At 37.8% G+C, this 20,546-nt stretch overlaps 1 protein-coding gene across 4 annotated transcripts in view; it reads right to left on the bottom strand.

Annotated features, from left to right (window-relative positions):
- Positions 1 to 265: 265 nt before the first annotated feature.
- Positions 266 to 20,546, bottom strand: part of ATF1 (activating transcription factor 1) — a 74,689-nt gene continuing 54,408 nt past the window's right edge. For 2 of the 4 annotated variants that reach the window (XM_023556261.2, XM_023556255.2), the window contains 3 exons: positions 15,324 to 15,506; positions 15,077 to 15,236; positions 266 to 1,996 (listed from right to left, as the gene is read on the bottom strand). In XM_023556261.2, coding sequence (XP_023412029.1) covers positions 1,852 to 1,996; positions 15,077 to 15,236; positions 15,324 to 15,506 — 488 coding nt within the window. In that variant the 3' untranslated portion in view covers positions 266 to 1,851. The remainder of the gene's footprint in view (positions 1,997 to 15,076; positions 15,237 to 15,323; positions 15,507 to 20,546) is intronic. The other 2 variants (XM_064284239.1, XM_023556272.2) reach the window with 1 other exon arrangement.

Below are 20,546 nucleotides of genomic sequence, written 5' to 3' on the forward strand. Positions count from 1 at the left end.
TAGACTACCTCTTTTGCAGGCAAGCATATCTCTTAATACATTATCTTTTAAAACACCCTTTTTGACGTAACCCAAAGATTTCCTCACATTCTTCAGGCCTAATGGGCCTCCAGTCTGAAATATAAATAACCCCACTGGCGATCGAACTTTTTCTTTTCATGAACTGCTGCCCAATGAACAGAGTTCTACTTTAATAGATTCTTTTCATGGAAGCTTTTATCAAGAGAAATCACAAACTTATCAACTGGGATAAGACTTCTACATAACGGTTTTTTTTTTTTAAACATGTTCTGAACACTTGCTGAATGAAAAAAATGCTATTCATTTATTATAATTGGTTCTAAATCAAAACATGTTTTTCAAATAGATTGTGTAGCTCAAAACTGTATAAATTCATCTTCATTTTAACTATAAGTTCACTATAGGTAGTATAATTAACAGAATGGCTATCATCAAGCTTGTCATTCAGATATCAAGTACTGTATTTTATATTCAGCAAACAATTTTATCAAATGTCCTTTAATCTCATAGAAGACAATATGATACATATTGTATAAGGAACACAATTATTTTGCAGTACAATTTCAAAGTGTATACAAATTGGAATACTGAAGTTAAACACTGGTATACTGACAGCATTTTTGAACTTTAGATAAACTACATACAAAACTTATAATTCAAATATTAGCCAATGTGAAAACTTTACTTCCCATAATATAAAAATGATACTGAGTTGCAAAATATTTACTTACTGAACTATATAAACATTTAAAATAATCATTAAAACTCAACATTAGAATTTATAAAGATTAGCTATAAAAATATATTGGCAGTCACTTTTCTTATAAAGGTACCATTCACTACCTTACAAAAGAGTCTCTAACAAAATTGCATTAATAACTGTACTATTTTTAAGAATCTGATAAACTCTACATTAAATTGATTATAAAATCCTCTTGGAAAAACTTTGGTAAGCATGTTCAGAGGGTTTTAAAAAATCCCCTAATATCATTTTAAGGGCCTGTAAACATTCCATTCTATTGAAGCACAACAGAATAAGTAACGTATATTTAACTGCATACATTATGTAGAATCAAAACACTATTTGTTATATATTTGTAGAAAATCGCCATTCCCAGAGTAACCATAAACAAAGTATTTAAAAGTATCAAACTTTTAAATAGAAGTATCCAACTTTTAAATAGTTCTCTTTCCATTCTAATAAATTTACAAAATCACAACTCCATTTAGATGCCTTTTAGGACAAGGCCTCAAAAATAATTAACCGAGTCTCAAAAACACTCTCAAGTCCAATAAACTTTTAACAACCCACGTAAAAGGCTTCACAATAGAACAAGAATACATAATCAGAATACATAATTTATATATTTAGTTATGTATGTTTTTCTTTTACATTTGTAATTTAGAATTTATTGGCAAAAAGAACACACACATTATTGAAAAGGTAAATTTCACAAAACAGTAAGAAATGCAAACCTTGAGAGTAAATTGATTTATTTTTTAAAAAATTCAGATTTACCACATTTTTATTTTCTCTGCCATTTTTGTAATTACAACTATTGTGAATTTAGAAAATTCAGGTGGTTGAGTCCGCTTGCTGCATCGTGAGCACGTCTGATTTTTACAAAGCTTCCAGTTGTGCCAGTAGCCGCCTGGAGGTCATTCCCACTTTATCCTCTGACACCAGGTTTCTTGTGTATTTATCTTTGAGATGCAAAAGCCTAAATAAAGCTTCATTTTTGACCTTTTAACTTACAAAACTCCGTTAAAAAGAAAAGAAATCCATCTTGTTTTTAGACAAGTCCACAAAAATATTTTCTTTATTAAGAGTCAAACACTTTTATGGGAATAAAGATCCTTCAAAGTTTTTAACTCTTCTATTAGAGTTTTATTTTGATTTTCCAGAACGGCAACTCGATTTTCCAGGCATTTCACATATTCTTTCTTCTTTCTGCGACATTCTCGAGCAGCTTCTCTAGATGTATGCGTAAAAGAAAAAAAAAAGTTAGAAAAATGTCACATTCTTTAAATGGTATATGTACTTCCGTTATTTTCCTGGGTCATCTTTTTTCCCCCTCATTTAAAAAAAAAAAAATGAAGTATAATCTACATACAGTGAAATACTCAGATCTTAAGTGCAGCGTTTGATCAGATTTGGCAAATGCCTATACCTGTATGACCCACACCCCCTATTAAGATACAGAACATTTCCACTGCCCCAGAAAGTTCCATAATGCCCCTTCCTACTCACTACCCTCCTCAAGCAACTACTGTTCTGATTTTTATCACCATAATTTTTCCTATGCTAGAACTGCATATAGCAGAGTCATGTAGCCTGGGCTCTTGTGTCTGAGGGCTCCTTCCACTCAGCATATTTTGAGATTGCTGCATGGTGGTCTGTTCCCTTATATTGTTGAGTGTATCCTATCATATGATTATAACCACAATTAGTTTATCCATTCTCTTGGGCTGTTACAGTTTTAGCTGCTATGCATGTTCTTGTGGCAGTCTTTTTTGTAGGTGTGTGTTTCAATTCTCTGGATAAATAGCAAGAAGTGAAATTTGAGTCCCTGGTTAACTTTTTAAAAAATTTTTATTGTGCTTTAAGTGAAAAGTTTACAAATCAAGTCAGTCTTTCATACAAATATTTATACACCTTGCTATATACTCCTAAATGCTCTCCCCCCTGATGAGACAGCCTGCTCCTTCCCTCCACTCTTTTTTCCTGTCCGTTCTGCCAGGTTCTGACCCCCTCTGCCCTCTCATCTCCCCTCCCATCCCTGTCTGAAGAGTTGGGTTTGGGAATGGTTCCTGTCTTGGGCTAACAGAAGGTCTGAGGGCCATGATCACCAGGGTCCTACCAGTCAGACCATTAAGTCTTGTCTTTTTTGGAGAATTTGGGGTCTGCATCCCACTGCTCTCCTGCTCCCTCAGGGGTTCTCTTTTTAGTGTTCCCCATCACGGCAGTCATCAGTTGTAGCCGGGCACCATCTCATTCTTCTGGTCTCGGGCTGATGTAGTCTCTGGTTTATGTGGCCCATTCTGTCTCTTGGACTCATAATTACCTTGTGTCCTTCGTGTTCTTCATTCTCCTTTGCTCCAGGTGGGTTGAGGCCAATTGATACGTCTTAGATGGCCGCTTGCTAGCATTTAAGACCCCAGAGTGGGATGTAGAATGTTTTCTTAAGAGATTTTATTATGCCAGTTGACTTAGATGTCCCCTGACACCATGGTCCCCAAACCCCCACCCCTGCTACACTTGCCTTCGAAGCGTTCAGTTTATTCAGGAAATTTCATTGCTTTTGGTTTAGTCCAGCTGTGCTGACCTCTCCTGTATTGTGTGTTGTCTTTCCCTTCACCTAAAATAGTTCTTATCTACTATCTAATTAGTGAATACCCCTCTCCCTCCCTCCCTCCTCTCGTAACCATCAAAGAATATTTTCTTCTCTGTTTAAACTATTTCTCAAGTTCTTGTAATAGTGGTCTTATATAAAATTTGTCCTTTTGCAACTAATTTCACTCAGCATAATGCCTTCCAGGTTCCTCCATGTTATGAAATGTTTCAGAGATTCATCATTGTTCTTTATCAATGCGTAGTATTCCATTATGTGAACATATCATAATTTATTTATCCATTCATCTGTTGATGGGCACCTTGGTTGCTTCCATCTTTTTGCTATTGTAAACAGTGCTGCAGTGAACGTGGGTGTGCGTATATCTGTTCGTGTAAAGGCTATTATTTCTCTAGGATATATTCCGAGGAGTGGGATTGCTGGATTGTATGGTAGTTCTATTTCTAGCTTTTTAAGGAAGTGCCAAATCAATTTCCAAAGTGGTTGTACCATTTTACATTCCCACCAGCAGTGTATAAGTGTTCCAGTCTCTCCGCAAGCTCTCCAACATTTATTATTTTGTGTTTTTTGGATTAATGCCAGCCTTGCTGGAGTGAGGTGGAATCTCAGTGTAGTTTTGATTTGCATTTCTGTAATGGCTAATAATCGTGAACATTTCCTCATGTATCTGTTAGCTACCTGAATGTCTTCTTTAGTGAAGTGTCTATTCATATCTTTTGCCCATTTTTTAGTTGGGTTATTTATCTTTTCATAGTTGAGTTTTTGCAGTATCATGTAGATTTTAGAGATCAGGCACTGATCAGAAATGTCACAGTTAAAATCTTTTTCCCAGTCTGTAGGTAGTCTTTTTCACTCTTTTGGTGAAGTCTCTGGATGAGCATAGGTGTTTGATTTTTAGGAGCTCCCAGTTACCTCGTTTTTCTTCTGCATTGTTAGTAATGTTTTGTATACTGTTTATGCCATGTATTAGGGCTCCTAACGTTGTCCCTATTTTTTCTTCCATGATCTTTATCATTTTAGATTTTATATTTAGGTCTTTGATCCATTTTGAGTTTGTTTCTGTGCATGGTGTGAGGTACGGGTCTTAATTTCTTTTTTTTTTTTTTTGCAGATGGATATCCAGTTGTGCCAGCGTCATTTGTTAAAAAGACTGTTTTTTCCCCATTTTACTGACTTTGGGCCTTTGTCAAATATCAACTGCTCATATGTGGATGGATTTATGTCTGGATTCTCAATTCTGTTCCACTGGTCTGTGTTTCTGTTGTTGTACCAGTACCAGGTTGTTTTGACCTCTGTGATGGTATAATAGGTTCTGAAATCAGGTAGAGTGAGGCCTTCCACCTTGTTCTTCTTTTTCAGTAATGCTTAACTTATCCAGGGCCTCTCTCCCTTCCATATGAAGTTGGTGATTTGTTTCCCCATCTCATTAAAGAATGTGGTTTGAAATTGGATCGGAATTGCATGAAATCTGTAGATGGCTTTTGGAAGAATAGACATTTTTACAATGTTAAGTCTTCCTATCCATGAGCAAGGTATGTTTTTCCACTTATGTATGTCTCTTTTGGTTTCTTGTAGAAGTGTTTTGTAGTTTTCTTTGTATAAGTCTTTTATATCTCTGGTAAGATTTAATCCTAAGTGTTTTATCTTCTTGGGGGCTACTGTAAATGGTATTGATTTGGCGATTTCCTCTTTGATGTTCTTTTGGTTGGTGTAGAGGAATCCAATTGATTTTTGTGTGTTCATCTTGTATCCCGATATTCTGCTGAACTCTTCTATTTCTTTCAGTAGTTTTCTTGAGGATTCCTTAGGGTTTTCTGTGTACGAGATCATGTCATCTGCAAACAGATACTTTTACTTCTTCCCTGACAATCTGGATGCCCTTTATTTCTTTATCTAGCCTAATCACTGTGGCTAGGACCTCCAGCACAGTGTTGAATAAGAGTGGTGATAGAGAGCATTCTTTTCTGGTTCCCGATCTCAATGGGAGTGTTTTTAGGCTCTCTCCATTTAGGGTGATGTTGGCTATTGGCTTTGTATAAATGCCCTTTATTATGTAGAGGAATTTTCCTTCTATTATTTTGGTGAGAGTTTTTATCATGCATGGGTGTTGAACTTTGTCAAATGCCTTTTCTGCATCAATTGATAAAATCATGTGATTCTTGTCTTTTGTTTTATTTATGTGGTGGATTACATTAATTGTTTTTCTAATGTTGAACCGTCCCTGCATACCTGGTATGAATCCCACTTGGTCATGGTGAATTATTTTTTTGGTATGTTGCTGAATTCTATTGGCTAGAATTTTGTTGAAGATTTTTGCATCTAAGTTCATGAGGGATATAGGTCTGCAGCGACTGGGTTTAGTTTTTGTTTTTATAGGTCTGTAATTTTCTTTTTTTTGTGGTGTCTTTACCTGGTTTTGGTATCAGGGATATGTTGGCTTCATAGAATGAGTTTGGTAGTATTCCATCTTTTTCTATGCTCTGAAGTGTTAAACTCTTCTCTGAAAGTTTGGTAGAACTCTGTAGTGAAGCCATCCAGGACAGGGCTTTTTTTTGTTGGGAGTTTTTTGATTACCTTTTCAATCTCTTCTTTTGTTATGGGTCTATTTAGTTGTTCTACTTCTGTTTGTGTTAGTTTAGGTAGGTAGAGTGTTTCTGGGAATTCATCCATCTCATCTAGGTTTTCAAATTTGTTAGAGTACAATTTTTTATAGTAATCTGATGTGATTCTTTTAATTTCACTTGGGTCTGTTGCACTATCTCCCATCTCATTTCTTATTTGGGTTATTTGCTTCCTCTCTGTTTTTCTTTTGTTAGTTTGGCCAATGGTTTATGAATTCTGTTAATTTTTTCAAATAATCAGCTTTTGGTCTTGTTCTTTTTCTGTTTTCATTTCATGTAATTCTGCTCTAATTTTTATTGTTTGCTTTCTTCTGGTGCCTGAGGGCTTCTTTCATTGCTCTCTATTTGTTCAAGTTGTAGGGATAATTCTTTGATTTTGGTACTTTATTCTTTTTGTATGTGTGCATTCATTGATATAACCTGACCTCTAAGCACTGCTTTCGCTGTGTTCCAAAGATTCTGTTAAGAGATGTGTCCATTCTCATTGGATTCTATGAATTTCTTTATTCCATCCTTAACGTCTTCTATAATCCAGTCTTTTTTGAGCAGGGTATTTTTCAGTTTCCAAGTGTTTGGTTTCTTTTCCCGTTATTGGTTTCTACTTTTATGGCCTTATGGTCAGAGAAGATGCTTTGTAATATTTCAGTGTTTTGGATTCTGGTAAGGCTTGGTTTATGACGTAACATGTGGTCTATTCTAGAGCATGTTCCATGTGCACTAGAAAAGAAAGTATACTTGGCTGCTGTTGGGTGGAGTGTTCTATGTCTATGAGGTCAAGTTGGTTGATTGTGGCATTTAGATCTTCTGTGTCTTTATTGAGCTTCTTTCTGGATGTTCTGTCCTTTACCAAAAGTGGTGTCTTGAAGTCTCCTATTACTATTGTAGAGCTGCCTATCTCACTTTTCAATGCTGATAAAGTTTATGTATATTGCAGCCCTGTCACTGGGTGCATAAATATTTAATATGGTTACATCCTTCTGGTATATTGTCCCTTTAATCATTATATAATGTCCTTCCTTATCCTTTCTGATGGATTTAACTTTAAAGTATTTTGTCAGAAATTAATATTGCCACTCCTGTTCTTTTTTGATTGCTGTTTGATATATTTTGTTCCATCCTTTGAGTTTCAGTTAGTCTGTGTCTCTAAGTCTAAGGTGTGTCTCTTGTAGGCAGCATATAGACGGATCATGTTTTTCAATCCATTCTGCCACTCTGTCTCTTTATTGGTGCATTTAGTCCATTTACGTTCAGCGTTAATTATGGATAGGTATGATTTTAGTGCTATCACCTTGATGTCTTTGTGTGTTGTTGACAGTTTCTTTTCCCACTTAATTTTTTGTGCTGAATAGTTTATATATTGTCTTATCCTCATATTCGTTGTTGATTTGTTTCTGCTGAGTATTTTTTTCTTGTACTTTAGTTTGACGTGTAGGATAGTTAGCCTCCTTTGTGGTTACCTTAGTATTTACCCTTATTTTTCTAAATTTAAAGCTAACTTATTTCTTTGCATTGCCTTGTCTTCCTCTCCATATGAAAGATCTGTGACACATTTCTTAGTCCCTCTGTATTATTTCAATGTTGTCTTCTTTTACATAATAACATTGCCGTTGCCCTGTTCTGAGCATTTTTTATCTTGATTTATTTTTGTGATTTTCCTGTCTGGGTTGACATCTGATTGTTCTAGTATTGGGTTGACACCTGGTATTATTGATTTTCTAACCAAAGAAGTCCCTTTAGTATTTCTTGTAGTTTTGGTTTGGTTATTACGAATTCCCTAAACTTCTGTTTATCTGGAAATGTCCTAATTTCACCTTCATATTTGAGAGACAGTTTTGCTGGATATGATTCTTGGCTGGCAATTTTTTTGCATCAGTGTTTCATATAAGTCATCTCATTGTCTTCTTGCCTGCATGGTTTCTGCCTAACAGTCTAAGCTTATCCTAACTGACTCTCCTTTGTAGGTGACTTTTCATTTATCCCTAGCTGCTCTTGAAATTCTCTTATCTTTGGTTTTGGCAAGTTTGATTATAATAGGTCTTGGTGACTTTCTTTTAAAATCTACCGTATGTGGAGTTCAGTGAGCATCTTGGATATCTTCTCATCTCTCATGATATCAGGGAACTTTTCTGCCAACAAATCTTCAACAGTTCTCTCTGTATTTTCTGTTAATCCCTCCCTGTTCTGGTACTCCAATCACTCGCAGGTTATTTTTCTTGATAGAGTCCCACATGATTCTTAAGGTTTCTTCATTTTTTTGAGTTCTTTCATCTGATTTTTCTTCAAATATATTGGTGCCAAGTGCTTTATCTTCAGGTTCACAAATTCTGCCTTCCACTTGCTCAGTTCTGCTCCTGTGTCTATTGAGTTGTCTAATTCTGTAATTTTATTGTTAATCTTCTGAATTTCTATTATGGATTTTTCCAGGTTATTAAATTTTTCATTATGTTCCTGAATAACCTTTTTAATTTCTTCAACTGCTTTATCTGTGTGTTTCTTGGGTTGTTCTGCATATTGTCTGACTTCCTTCCTGATATCTTGAAAGGTTCTGTATATTAATCTTTTGTATTCTGTATCTGGTAATTCCAGAAATGCCCTTTGATCTAGAAGATCCCTTGATTCTTTGAGAGCCTGTTGAGGTGATTATGGTCTGTTTCTTTATGTGACTTTATACTGACTGTTGTCTCCGAGCCATCTATAAGTTATTGTATTAGTTTGCTTACTGTATTGTAACGTCTTGCTTTGTTTTGTTTTGATATGCCCAAATGTGTTGCTTGAATAAGCTAGCTTGATTATTTTTGCCTTTGGAGCTCTGATGTCCTGTCCCCAGATGGGTAGAGCTCTGATCAGGTATATTAGTCTAGGAGTCCCTTCATTTTCTTGTATGAATTCAGCTCAGGTGTCCAGGTAGCTGATCATCAAGTGTGTGGTACAGGCTCTGTCCTACAGTCTTAGAGGGGCAGGGGTGATGGGTGTAGGAACCGGTATTGGATTGCAGCAGGGGGTCACGCTCTGAACAAGGCAGGAGCTGAGAATCATCCCCCAAGTGTCTGAGGAAAGCGTGCACCTCTTCCCTAGAGCATACAGGTGAGTGGGCACCCAATGTTTTTGGGTGTAAGGACTGGGAGCTAGCAGTTATCCTTGGACCCCTGTCATGGGTGGCTGGGTGACCTGAGTGGAGCCACCAGTTAGTGCCCTGATGTGGGTAGGTGAGGACCCTGTTTAATAGGCAAAGCAGTGTCAAACATTAAACACCTCTTCACTGCACAGCTGAAACGGTTGGAGTCTGCCAACAAGGAACTATTCTCCTAAAATAGGTCCATACAGGGGGAAAGGTACTCAAAGTCCACAAACTGTTTATGCCTGGACAGGAGCTGTTTCTGTCCTGAGCTCCCCTGGTTAGCGGAGCTGGCAAATTATCTCTTCCCCCAATTGCGAATTTATTTCTTCTCCAAGGCCAGTAGGATGGCTCTAGGTGCTCAACAGGGCCTATCTCAGGCCCAGGGAAATCAACAGCCGCTGAAGCCGGCTGGGGGGTGTGGGGACTCGGTAAAATATACACAAGTACTTAGCTTTTGCTGACAGCACAGTACTTCTCAGGTTGCAGAGGTGTGAGTAGGCTGTGTGGCTGACAGCTTCTCCCTGAGGAAACTGCAGCCAAATGCTAGTACCGGTCCGCCGCAGCCACGCCCAGGAATGGTGCCTGAGGGATCCCGGCAACTCAGCTCCGATAACTCCTCTCTGCTTCTGAGCCATCTCTTCCTTCCCCTGCTGCTCAGTTGTTTTCTAACTTTGCCTTTGATGTTCAGGGCTCCTAGCTTGTCATAAATATACTTGTTTCACTTGTTTTTTCGGGTTTTTGTTGTAAGAGGGCTCACTGGAAGTGTCTGTCTCACCATCTTGGCCCTCCCTCCTGGTTAACTTTTGACACATAGCTTCTTTAATTTTCATGAATTTTTAATTACAACCAGTAATTGATGAAATAATTGGTTTTGTGTGTCCTCTTAGGGCATTTCTGTGAAGTCATGTACAAGTTATACATACATACAGAAGCAGAAATTATCATTTTGAGTATGTTTCACTTATACTATGTACTGTAGATATTATCTGCAATTACTATTCATTTTTATATTGTTTTAAAGATGTTTGTCAGTACACAGACCTTATTCTTTATTTTTAAAACCACTGCACAGTTACCTACAATATAAATGTATCAATTTAACCCCTCCCTTACTGAAAAAAGTTTTAAGTGGCTTCCAGTTTTTCACTATTACAGAATGCTGTGATGAAGATACTTTATATGCCCCTCATCATTTAAGTGTTTCTTGCTGGGTCACAAGGTATGGCCTACAAAGTATCTGCACCAATTTACATTCCCATCAGCAGTACATGAGTACCTGCTTCTCTTCACCTTATCTAATACTTCATGTTATGAAATTTAAAAATTTTTATCATGCTAATGATTAAAAGGAGCCCTGGTGGTGCAGTGGTTAACTGATTTCTAAAAGCTCATCCTTTATCTAGCAACCTTTTGTAGAATCATTACTTCTAATAACTTTTCTGTAGATCCACTGGAGATTTTCTTTGTAGGCAATCATATAAAAATAGTAACAGTTTTACTTCTTCCATTTCAATCTTTAAAATTTTTGTTTCTTTTTCTAGTTTTATTTTACTGGCAAGAAATTGCAGTATAATGTTGAAGACAACTTTTTTTTTAATATTTCAAATAGTTTGTAGTTGATTCCCCTGGATATTCTTAGCAGATGTAAACATCTTTGGTAATAATAAGTTTTATGTTTTCCTTTCCAATTTTAACATTTTTTATAGTCTCTTGATCTTTGATGATTTTTAATACCTTTTTTTCTTTAAGCACATCAAACATACTTCTTTCCCTTTCTCAATTAGATAACTATACACTTTATAAAACTAGTTTTGTTGTTTGCTGTTTTTGCTGACTCTTGCTCCTAAAAGGCAGTGTAGTATTATCTAAGAACTTGGACTCTAAAGCCTGGATCCCTGAGTTCAAATCCCACCTCTACTACTTACTAAGAGGTACAGCCTTGGGCACACAACTTAACCTCTCTATACCTCAGTCTCTTCATCTTAAAAAACTGGGATAATAATAATATCCATACCTCAAAGATTTTTGTGAGAATTATGTAAGAGCATTGCATATATCATCATGGAGGCCTAATTCTTTGAGTATTTTGTAATTTTTTTGAACTTGTATTTATTGGAACTCAACATATGGGAATTCATTGATGCCTGTGTTGAGAGTGCTTTCTTCCAGGTGATTGAGCACACTATGGAACTGGCCCCATTTTAAATTATAATTCTCAGCTTATAGGTATAGCACTTCTTGGGTCTTGACCTCATGCGGAGTAGTCTCTGATTCAGCTCCCCACCCTGCACAGTTCTAAAGCTCTGTCCCTAGTCTCCTAGGTACACCAGAGCTATACAGACTACGAAGAATGGAATTTATCCCCAGGATATGCAGGGCTGCTTCAGAATGTTATTAACTTCCTAGTCTTGCTTCATTCCTAACCTCAACAGATTTCTCTTACTCTCCTGCAGACTCATCCAATTATTTAAAAGGGTGGTTTTAATATTTCATTAAGCTTTTAAATACATTATGTAGCCAGAGATCATACTGCCAGAAAGAAAAGTCTCATTCTAGTAATTTTTAGTAGTCTCCTGGATTTTCTAGGTGCACAATCACATCATCAGCAAAAAAATATAATTAACTCCCAACATTTACATAAATTATTCCATTTTCTTATCATATTTTCTGGAACCTCCAAAACAACAGACAGCCCTTGCCTTGTTGCCAAGTACATTTACACTTAATGTTTGCTGTTGGTTTTTAGTGAAAAAACATTTTATCTTGAAGTAATTAAATGTATGTATCTGGTCCTTCTATGTAATTTTTATTTCTCTAGAAAACCATCCCTTTAATTTTCTAACTTAATCAGTGTGGAGCAGAAAACAAAATCCTGTAGGAATTTTTAAAATCTGGTATTTTTTGTTTCTAACAGGATTTATTGGTGGTGCTTCTTTTATTCTTGAACATACTGCAGAAGGTGATCCATTGTATTCACTTTCTCAGGGAATCAGATGATTTTCATGCTAGATCTGCATATCTAGAGGTTAGAGTTATCACGTACACGTGCATATACAACATGTAGCTGCAGTGTGATGGGTTGCTTTTGTATGTACTTTCTCACCATGGTCTTCTAACCCCCACCAAATGACTGAGTGGGACTATGCAAATAAGGTGCTTGTGGCCCACCAAGGGGATTGGACAGCTTACTAATAATGCAAATAAGGATGGCACCCCTGTGAAGTAGTACCATGCAAATAAGGTGTATGGAACCCTAATGAAGGGATCAGTCAGTTGTGTCATACTGTTGGGCTTAAAATGAGCCTTCCCAGAGGCAGAAAGGGGAAGTCTCACTACCACCAAGAAGAAGAGCTGGGAGTGGAGCATGTCTTCTGGACCCAGCGTTCCTGTGATGAGAACCTCCTAGACCCAGGAGACAGACAAAGTGAGCTATGATAGGGGAGATGGCACAAGACAGCAAGAAGTGGTGGCAGGGAATGGCGGCAGCAGAACCAGGAGACTGGCGCAAGATGGCACAGTGAGTTTCCTGGTCCACGGGAGTGAGGCAGCTATGGGAACGAGGTGGCTACAGTGGGTGTGCTGACCCACAGAGCAAGAGAGCTGAGTGCCTTCAGGCAGAAGGCTTCGTGGCGGAGTGGGGTGCCTCTGGGCCCTTGGTGCAGCTTGAGCCTTTAAGAAGCTGCTTTTCCTAAAGTCACCTTCAAGTCAAGTAGCCTAGTAAAAGAAGCTTAGTGCTCAGGCATTGGCTTTTTTGGAGGATTACCTATGTGTAGTTGGTTTGAGAAACAAGAGCTCCTGACTCGGACTGGAAGGTGTGTTTTAGGATATATGGCATGTCCAAGTGACTGATCCTGAAACCCTGCATATGCTCTGACTCTATCTCCTGAGAAACTAACAAGAAAGGAATTTATGATGACCTTCAGGAGACTACCCTTCCCGGACCCCGGCTATATAACCTGCTTTCACTATCCCCTTGCAGAGCACCTTCCTCATACTTTCAGTTTGATGCTGCCCAATTTGAATCGTAACTACACACAATAAACATATTCCGATACAGTAATTTCTGCTGTTTCTCTCTACATTTCAGCTTTTAACAGATCCTTCATAGCTGTTGACACTTCCTTGTCCTCGGTTATATTCTAAAGAATTTAGATTCTGACAGTAATAAATCACTAGGCCAAAATATAAGGAAAATCAAGAACATGTAAACTTTCACTTAAAGCACACACACACATACACACACACAAAACTTGTTGCCACTGAGTTGATTCCAACTCATAGCAGCCATATCGGACAGAGGAGAACTGCCCCACAGAGTTTCCAAGGAGTGCCTGGTGGATCTGAACTGCCGACCTTTTGGTTAGCAGCTGTAGCACTTAACCACTATGCCACCAGGGTTTCCAAAGCAAGACTAGGAGGTTAATAACCTTTTTTGGGTGCAGTGGTTGTTGTGGGTAATGTCTTGGAGACTGCTCTTCATCTAACCATTGCCAAACAGTATCCATTTCTCATCTACAAGTAATGATACATTGTAAAAAAGGCTCATTTTTGTTTTGGGCTAGCAGCGCTAAGCACACCTCTAGACATCATGATTAGTGATTTTCTGTCAATTCGTGTGGAACTCATCTGTCCAACTTCTTCACTTTTCTGATGGCACTTGAATGGTGGGTAGCAGTCATAGGAGACCGAAGTCTGCTGCAAGATTCTGAATGGTTGTTGGACAGTTGCTTTCCACCAATTCTTTCAATTGGTCTTTCTTTATGACAGGTTTTGGTTTTCCTTGAGGCTCATTTTGAAGGCTCTCGTCTCCAGAGCTCAGTTTCTGAAACCACCACTGTATCATTTGTTGGTTACCAACACCCTCTCCCAATGCCAAAACTGATGTTTTTCTCAGCCTCAGTTGCATTATGTCCTAATTTGAACTCGTGCAAAGAAAGTAGTGATTGTTCAACAGTCACCATATTATTGAGGAGCAACAAATCAATGTTTACCAAACAAAAGCCACCTAGAAAATGAAGTCAAATGATTATGAAGGCTAGCTTAGTAATACGAAATGGTGTAACCTAATAGCCACTTACCCTAATATGTCTAATCAGGATTCAAAAATGATTCATCTTGAATCCAACACAGAGTAGATGCTAATAGTTGCCACTGAGCTGGCACCAAACTCATGGTGACCTTATGTATGACAGAATACAATGTTGCCTGGTCCTGTGCCATCTTCATGATCACTGGTATGTTTGAGTCCACTGTTGAGGCTAGTGTGTCAACTTATCCCATTGAAGGTTTTCGTTTTCTCTGCCCTCTACTTTACCAAACATGATACAACTTTGCTGCACACCTTTTCCAATCCTAAACCATACAGTATCTCCTTGCTGTATTCAAACAACTGCCTCTTGATCCATGTACAGATTCTGCGTGAGGACAATTACGTATTCCGGAATTCCCATTCTTCATATTATCCATAATTTATTATGATCTATGCCACTGAATGCCTTCACATAGTCAGTAAAATACAGGTAAATATCCCTCTGGTGTTCTCTGGTTTGGGCCAAAATCCATCTGATAGCAGCAATGATATTTCTTGTTCTAGAATACCATTCATTTTTCCCTCTTCTTCTTCTAGTCAATGGCAAGCAGTAAATTATTTTCACTTAACTCTGTCAGTCCAACATGAACAAAGTATGTTCCACTTGAAAAGCTTTGCTTAACAGTGCTATCTCAAAGGGCATAATAACTAAAACTAGAAGCACTCTAGGTCATGTATCATATTAAATAAAGACACTGAGCACTGGGACTCAATGAGACACTGGAAATGAACTAGACATAATCTACAATTCAGTAAAATAAAGCTGATATGAATCTCTCTCCTTATTTTTAATATACAATTCCAATTAACATCAGGCTATGTTTTGAGATTTACAAAAACATTATCCATTCTGGCAGTATAATTTACTACCTACCTATTTTTCATTAACCTTATTTCTCTTTTCAACTGGGGGTCATCGGTCTTAGTTGTTTGAGATGTAAGAGTCACAGGAGATGTCATCACCACAGTTTGTGGTAGTGAAGTAGCTGAAGGTGTGGTACGGATCTGGTATGTCTGCATATCTCCTGATGCAGCTGTGTGGTCAAAAGAGAGAGAGTTAGTTGATAAATGTCTTTGAAAGTACTTTGGGACACTTTCTACTGACACTTAAGCATACTTACTCTGTACAACCACCTGATTGCTGGGCACAAGTATTTGCTGTCCATCAGAGGTCTGTGCGTACTGGAGAATTGTTGTACCTTGCTGAGTACTGCCTGAATTTGTCATGGTTAATGTCTGAAGCCCCTGTACTCCATCTGTGCCTGGACTGGCCAGCTGTAATGCTCCATTTGGGGCAATGGCAACTTTAACCAAAGAAAGAAAATAGCTATTTTAAGGCCACAGAATACATACTAATTAAAAATGATTGGCAAAAAACAAACACTATTTGTTAATACAGGTTTGAATGCAGTTTTACTTGATAACTGTTGTCTACTTCTGATGAAATATATGTAAAAGAAATAAAAGTCTTCATAAAATTTTATAGTTCGGATGCACTGTTTTAAATTTAGTCTCAAATTGTACAATATAACTGATTGGTCAAAATTGGCACATTCTGGGCTCTATGGAGCACTTCACACTAATGGCTAATGTTGCCGCGACAATTCTTAAAGAGGCCACCAGTGGCTAACTTTTAAAGGAAAAAAGAAGAAAACATTAACACAGTTTCTAGTTGTTTTTCAAAAGAAGCATTAAAAAGATCAAACTTAAAATATTCTGAATAGGTAACATGTGCCTATGGGAAAAAAATCAAATAGAATAAAATGTTATATATTGAAAAGTAAGTCTTCTTTATACTCTGTTTCTTAGCTTTCTAGTGGTAACCACTGTTAAATTTATTCCATGTTATTATTAAGTGATATTTAAGAAATGTAATCTTGTAATCTATTCATTCACTTCACTAGTGAAAATCAGCAATAAAGTCAGGTCACCAGAAAGCTACTGTATAGATCACATTACTTAGCTCCCCACAAATATTTTTTGTTGAATTATACTTGCGTTGTCTTCCCCTCAGCCCTTAAGACATGACCAAAAAAAAAAAAAAAAAAAAGTTTTGGCATTATGTAATTTCCGCATAGTAGATGCCCCTGAGAATCTAGCGTCCTGTATCTCTGTACCCTCTCTTCAGAATATAATTATGCAACATTGTTTTCCTCTTACACTTTGGTTACAACCACAAATACACTTGTCTTTGTGTGTTTTAATTAAAAATAATTTTTTCAGGAGTTTCTAATTATCCCTCCCCATTGCCACACACACAAATGTTCCCACATACTTTATATAAAAATACTCATTAAAATTTTTCAGATGCAGAGTTTTGTTTTAAAGTTATGTTAGAATTAGTTTGAATCTCCTTTCCTGTAACACACGCATTTACATATTAACCCATTCCCCTTGGAGTTGATTCTAACTCATAGCGATCCTACGGGACAGAGCAGAGCTGCCCCATAGGGTTTCTCAGGCTGAAATCTTTATGAGAGCAGATGGCCAAGTCTTTTCTCTCATGGAGTGTCTGGTGGGTTTGAACCACTAACCTTTCAGTTAGCAGTCAAGCACTTAACCACTATGCCACCAGGGTTCCTTTATATTTATATATTAAAAAAAATATATATTTATTTATAAAGATCTAAATATATAAGCTTAATAAAAAGTAGAAGTCCCTTTATCTATTCCTATTTATTCCATTGGCCACCTCCATCATGAGGTAACCATTATTTTTGGTGTACATTCTTTCTAATCTTCTCCTATGCTCATCCACACTAATTGATTAATATATCTCAAAATATGCATATCGACAGATGTTTTTAATAAAAATATGATCTTAAATATATGTAATAATACACAACTTTTTTTTGTTAGAATTATTTTTACTGTTATAGAAGATCACTGGACACAAACCTTGTGACTGACTCTTTTAATTAGGGGCTGTGTTTTTAAAAGACAAGCCAGGATGTTTATTCCACCTGATTAGTAGGCAATACACAAATGATTTTCATTTTTGCAACATATCTTCCTGTTACATTGTATATTTACCTGGCTGTATTTACTCTAAATCTGTGCTGTCCAATATGGTAGCCATTAGCTATGTAACTACTTAAATTAAAATGGAACTAAGTTAAAACTTCAATTCTTCCGCCCCACTAGCCACTTCCGAATGCTCACTAGTCACATGTGGCAGATGGCTGTTGTTCTGGACAAACAGATACAGAACATTTCCATCATTACAGGAAGTTCTACGGGCCCACAATGCCCTAAATACCAGTTTGTATTACGCATATGAAATATCAGATTAAGTTTTCAGGTAATCTTCATAAATCTAATTAAAAAAATTTTTTTTATTGTGCTTTAAGTCAAAGTTTACAAATCAAGTCAGTCTTTCATACAAAAATTCATATACACCTTGATATATACTCCTAGGTGTTCTCCCCCTAATAAGACAGCACACTCCTTCCTTCCACTCTCCACTCAGTCAGCCGGCTTCTGACCCCCTCCGCCCTCTCATCTCCCGTCCAGAAAGGAGCTGCCGCATAGTCTCGTGTGTCTACTTGATCCAAGAAGCTCACTCTTCACCAGTATCATTTTCTATCCCATAGTCCAGTCCACCTCTACGTGTCTGTCAGTTTGTCGTACTGTGGGGGCTTTTGTGTTGCTGTGATGCTGGAAGCTATGCCACTGGTATTCAGATACCAGCAGGATCACCCATGGAGGACAGGTTTCAGCTGAGCTTCCAGACTAAGACAGACTAGGGAAGAAATGACCGGGCAGTCTACTTCTGAAAAGCATTAGCCAGTGAAAACCTTATGAATAGCAGTGGAACACTGTCTGATACAGTGCTGGAAGATGAGCCCCCCAGGTTGGAAGACACTCAAAAGATGACTGGGGAAGAGCTGCCTCCTCAAAGCAGAGTCGGCCTTAATGGCGTGGATGGAATAAAGCTTTCGGGACCTTCATTTGCTGATGTGGCACAACTCAAAATAAGAAGAAAGAGCTACAAACATCCATTAATAATCGGAACCTGGAATGTATGAAGTATGAATCTAGGAAAATTGGAAATTGTCAAAAATGAAATGGAATGCATAAACATCGATATCCTAGGCATTAGTGAGCTGAAATGGACTGGTGTTGGCCATTTTAAATTGGACAATCATATAGTCTACTATGCTAGGAATGACAACCCGAAGAGGAACAGTGTTGCATTCACCATCAAAAAACATTTCAAGATCTATTCTGAAGTGCAACGCTGTCAGTGATAGGAAAATATCCACATGCCTACATGGAAGACCAGTTAATACAACTACTATTCAAACTTACCCACCAAACACTAGGGCCAAAGATGAAGAAATAGAAGATTTTTATCAGCTGCTGCAGTCTGAAACTGATCGAACATGCAATCAAGATGCATTGATAATTACTGGTGACTGGAATGCGAAAGTTGGAAACAAAGAAGGATCAGTAGTTGGAAAATATGGCCTTGGTGACAGAAACAATGCTGGAGATCGAGTGATAGAATTCTGCAAGAACAATAACTTCTTCATTACAAATACCTTCTTTCAACCAACATAAACGGCAATTATACACATGGACCTCACCAGATGGAACACACAGAAATCAAATTGACTACATCTGTGGAAAGAGACTATGGAAAAGCTCAATATCATCAGTTAGAACAAGGCCAGGGGCCGACTGTGGAAGAGACCATCAATTGCTCATATGCAAGTTCAAGGTGAAACTAAAGAAAATCAGAGCAAGTCCACGAGAGCCAAAATATGACCTTGAGTATATCCCACCTGAACCTAGAGACCATCTAAAGAACAGATTTGACGCACTGAACACGAGTGACCGGAGACCAGATGAGTTGTGAAATGACATCAAGGATATCGTCCGTGAAGAAAACAAGAGGTCACAGAAAAGACAGGAAAGAAAGAAAAGACCAAGATGGATGTCAGAGGAGACTCTGAAACTTGCTCTCGAACATCGAGCAGCTAAAGCAAAAGGAAGAATTGATGAAGTATTCAAAGGGCGGCTCGAGAAGACAAAGTATTATAATGACATGTGCAAAGAGCTGGAGATGGAAAACCAAAAGTGAAGAACACACTCAGCGTTTCTCAAGCTGAAAGAGCTGAAGAAAATATTGAAGCCTTGAGTTGCAATAGTGAAGGATTCTATGGGGAAAATATTAAACGACACAGGAAGCATCAAAAGAAGATGGAAGGAATACACAGAGTCATTATATCAAAAAGAATTAGTTGAGATTCAGCCATTTCAAGAGGTAGCATATGATCAGGAACCGATGGTACTGAAGGAAGAAGTCCAAGCTGCTCTGAAGGCATTGGCGAAAAATAAGCCTCCAGGAATTATGGAATATCAATTGAGATGTTTCAACAAACAGATGCAGTGCTGGAGGTGCTCGCTTGTCTACGCCAAGAAATATGGAAGACAGCTTCCTGGCCAACTGACTGGAAGAGATCCATATTTATGCCTATTCCCAAGAAAGGTGATCCAACCGCATGTGGAACTTACAGAACAATATCATTAATATCACATGCAAGCAAAATTTTATTGAAGATCATTCAAAAACGGCTGCAGCAGTATATTGACAGGGAACTGCCAGAAATTCAGGCCGGTTTCAGAAGAGGACATGGAACGAGGGATATCATCGCTGATGTCTGATGGATCCTGACTGAAAGCAAAGAATAGTAGAAGGATGTTTACCTGTGTTTTATTGACTACACAAAGGCATTCGACTCTGTGGATCATAACAAGTTATGGTAACACTGCAAAGAATGGGAATTCCAGAGCACTTAACTTTGCTCATGAGGAACCTTTATATAGATCAAGAGGCAGTTGTTCTGACAGAACAAGGGGATACTGATTGGTTTAAAGTCAGGAAAGGTGTGCATCAGGGTTGTATTCTTTCACCATACCTGTTCAATCTGTATTCTGGGAAAATATGAGAAGCTGGACTATATGAAGAACAGGGCATCAGGATTGGAGGAAGACTCATCAACAACCTGCGTTATGCAGATGACACAACCTTGCTTGCTGAAAGTAAAGAGGACTTGAAGCACTTACTAATGAAGATCAAAGACCACAGCCTTCAGCATGGATTGCACCTCAACATAAAGAAAACAAAAATCCTCACAACTGGACCAATGAGCAACATCATGATAAACGGAGAAAAGATGGAAGTTGTCAAGGATTTCATTTTACTTGGATCTACAATCAAGAGCCATGGAAGCAGCAGTCAAGAAATCAAAAGACGCATTGCATTGGGTAAATCTGCTGCAAAGGACCTCTTTAAAGTGTGGAAGAGCAAAGATGTCACCTTGGAGACTAAGGTGCAC

This window comes from Loxodonta africana, chromosome 4 (assembly GCF_030014295.1).
Source record: "Loxodonta africana isolate mLoxAfr1 chromosome 4, mLoxAfr1.hap2, whole genome shotgun sequence".
In the NCBI taxonomy this organism is placed as follows: Eukaryota; Metazoa; Chordata; class Mammalia; order Proboscidea; family Elephantidae; genus Loxodonta; species Loxodonta africana.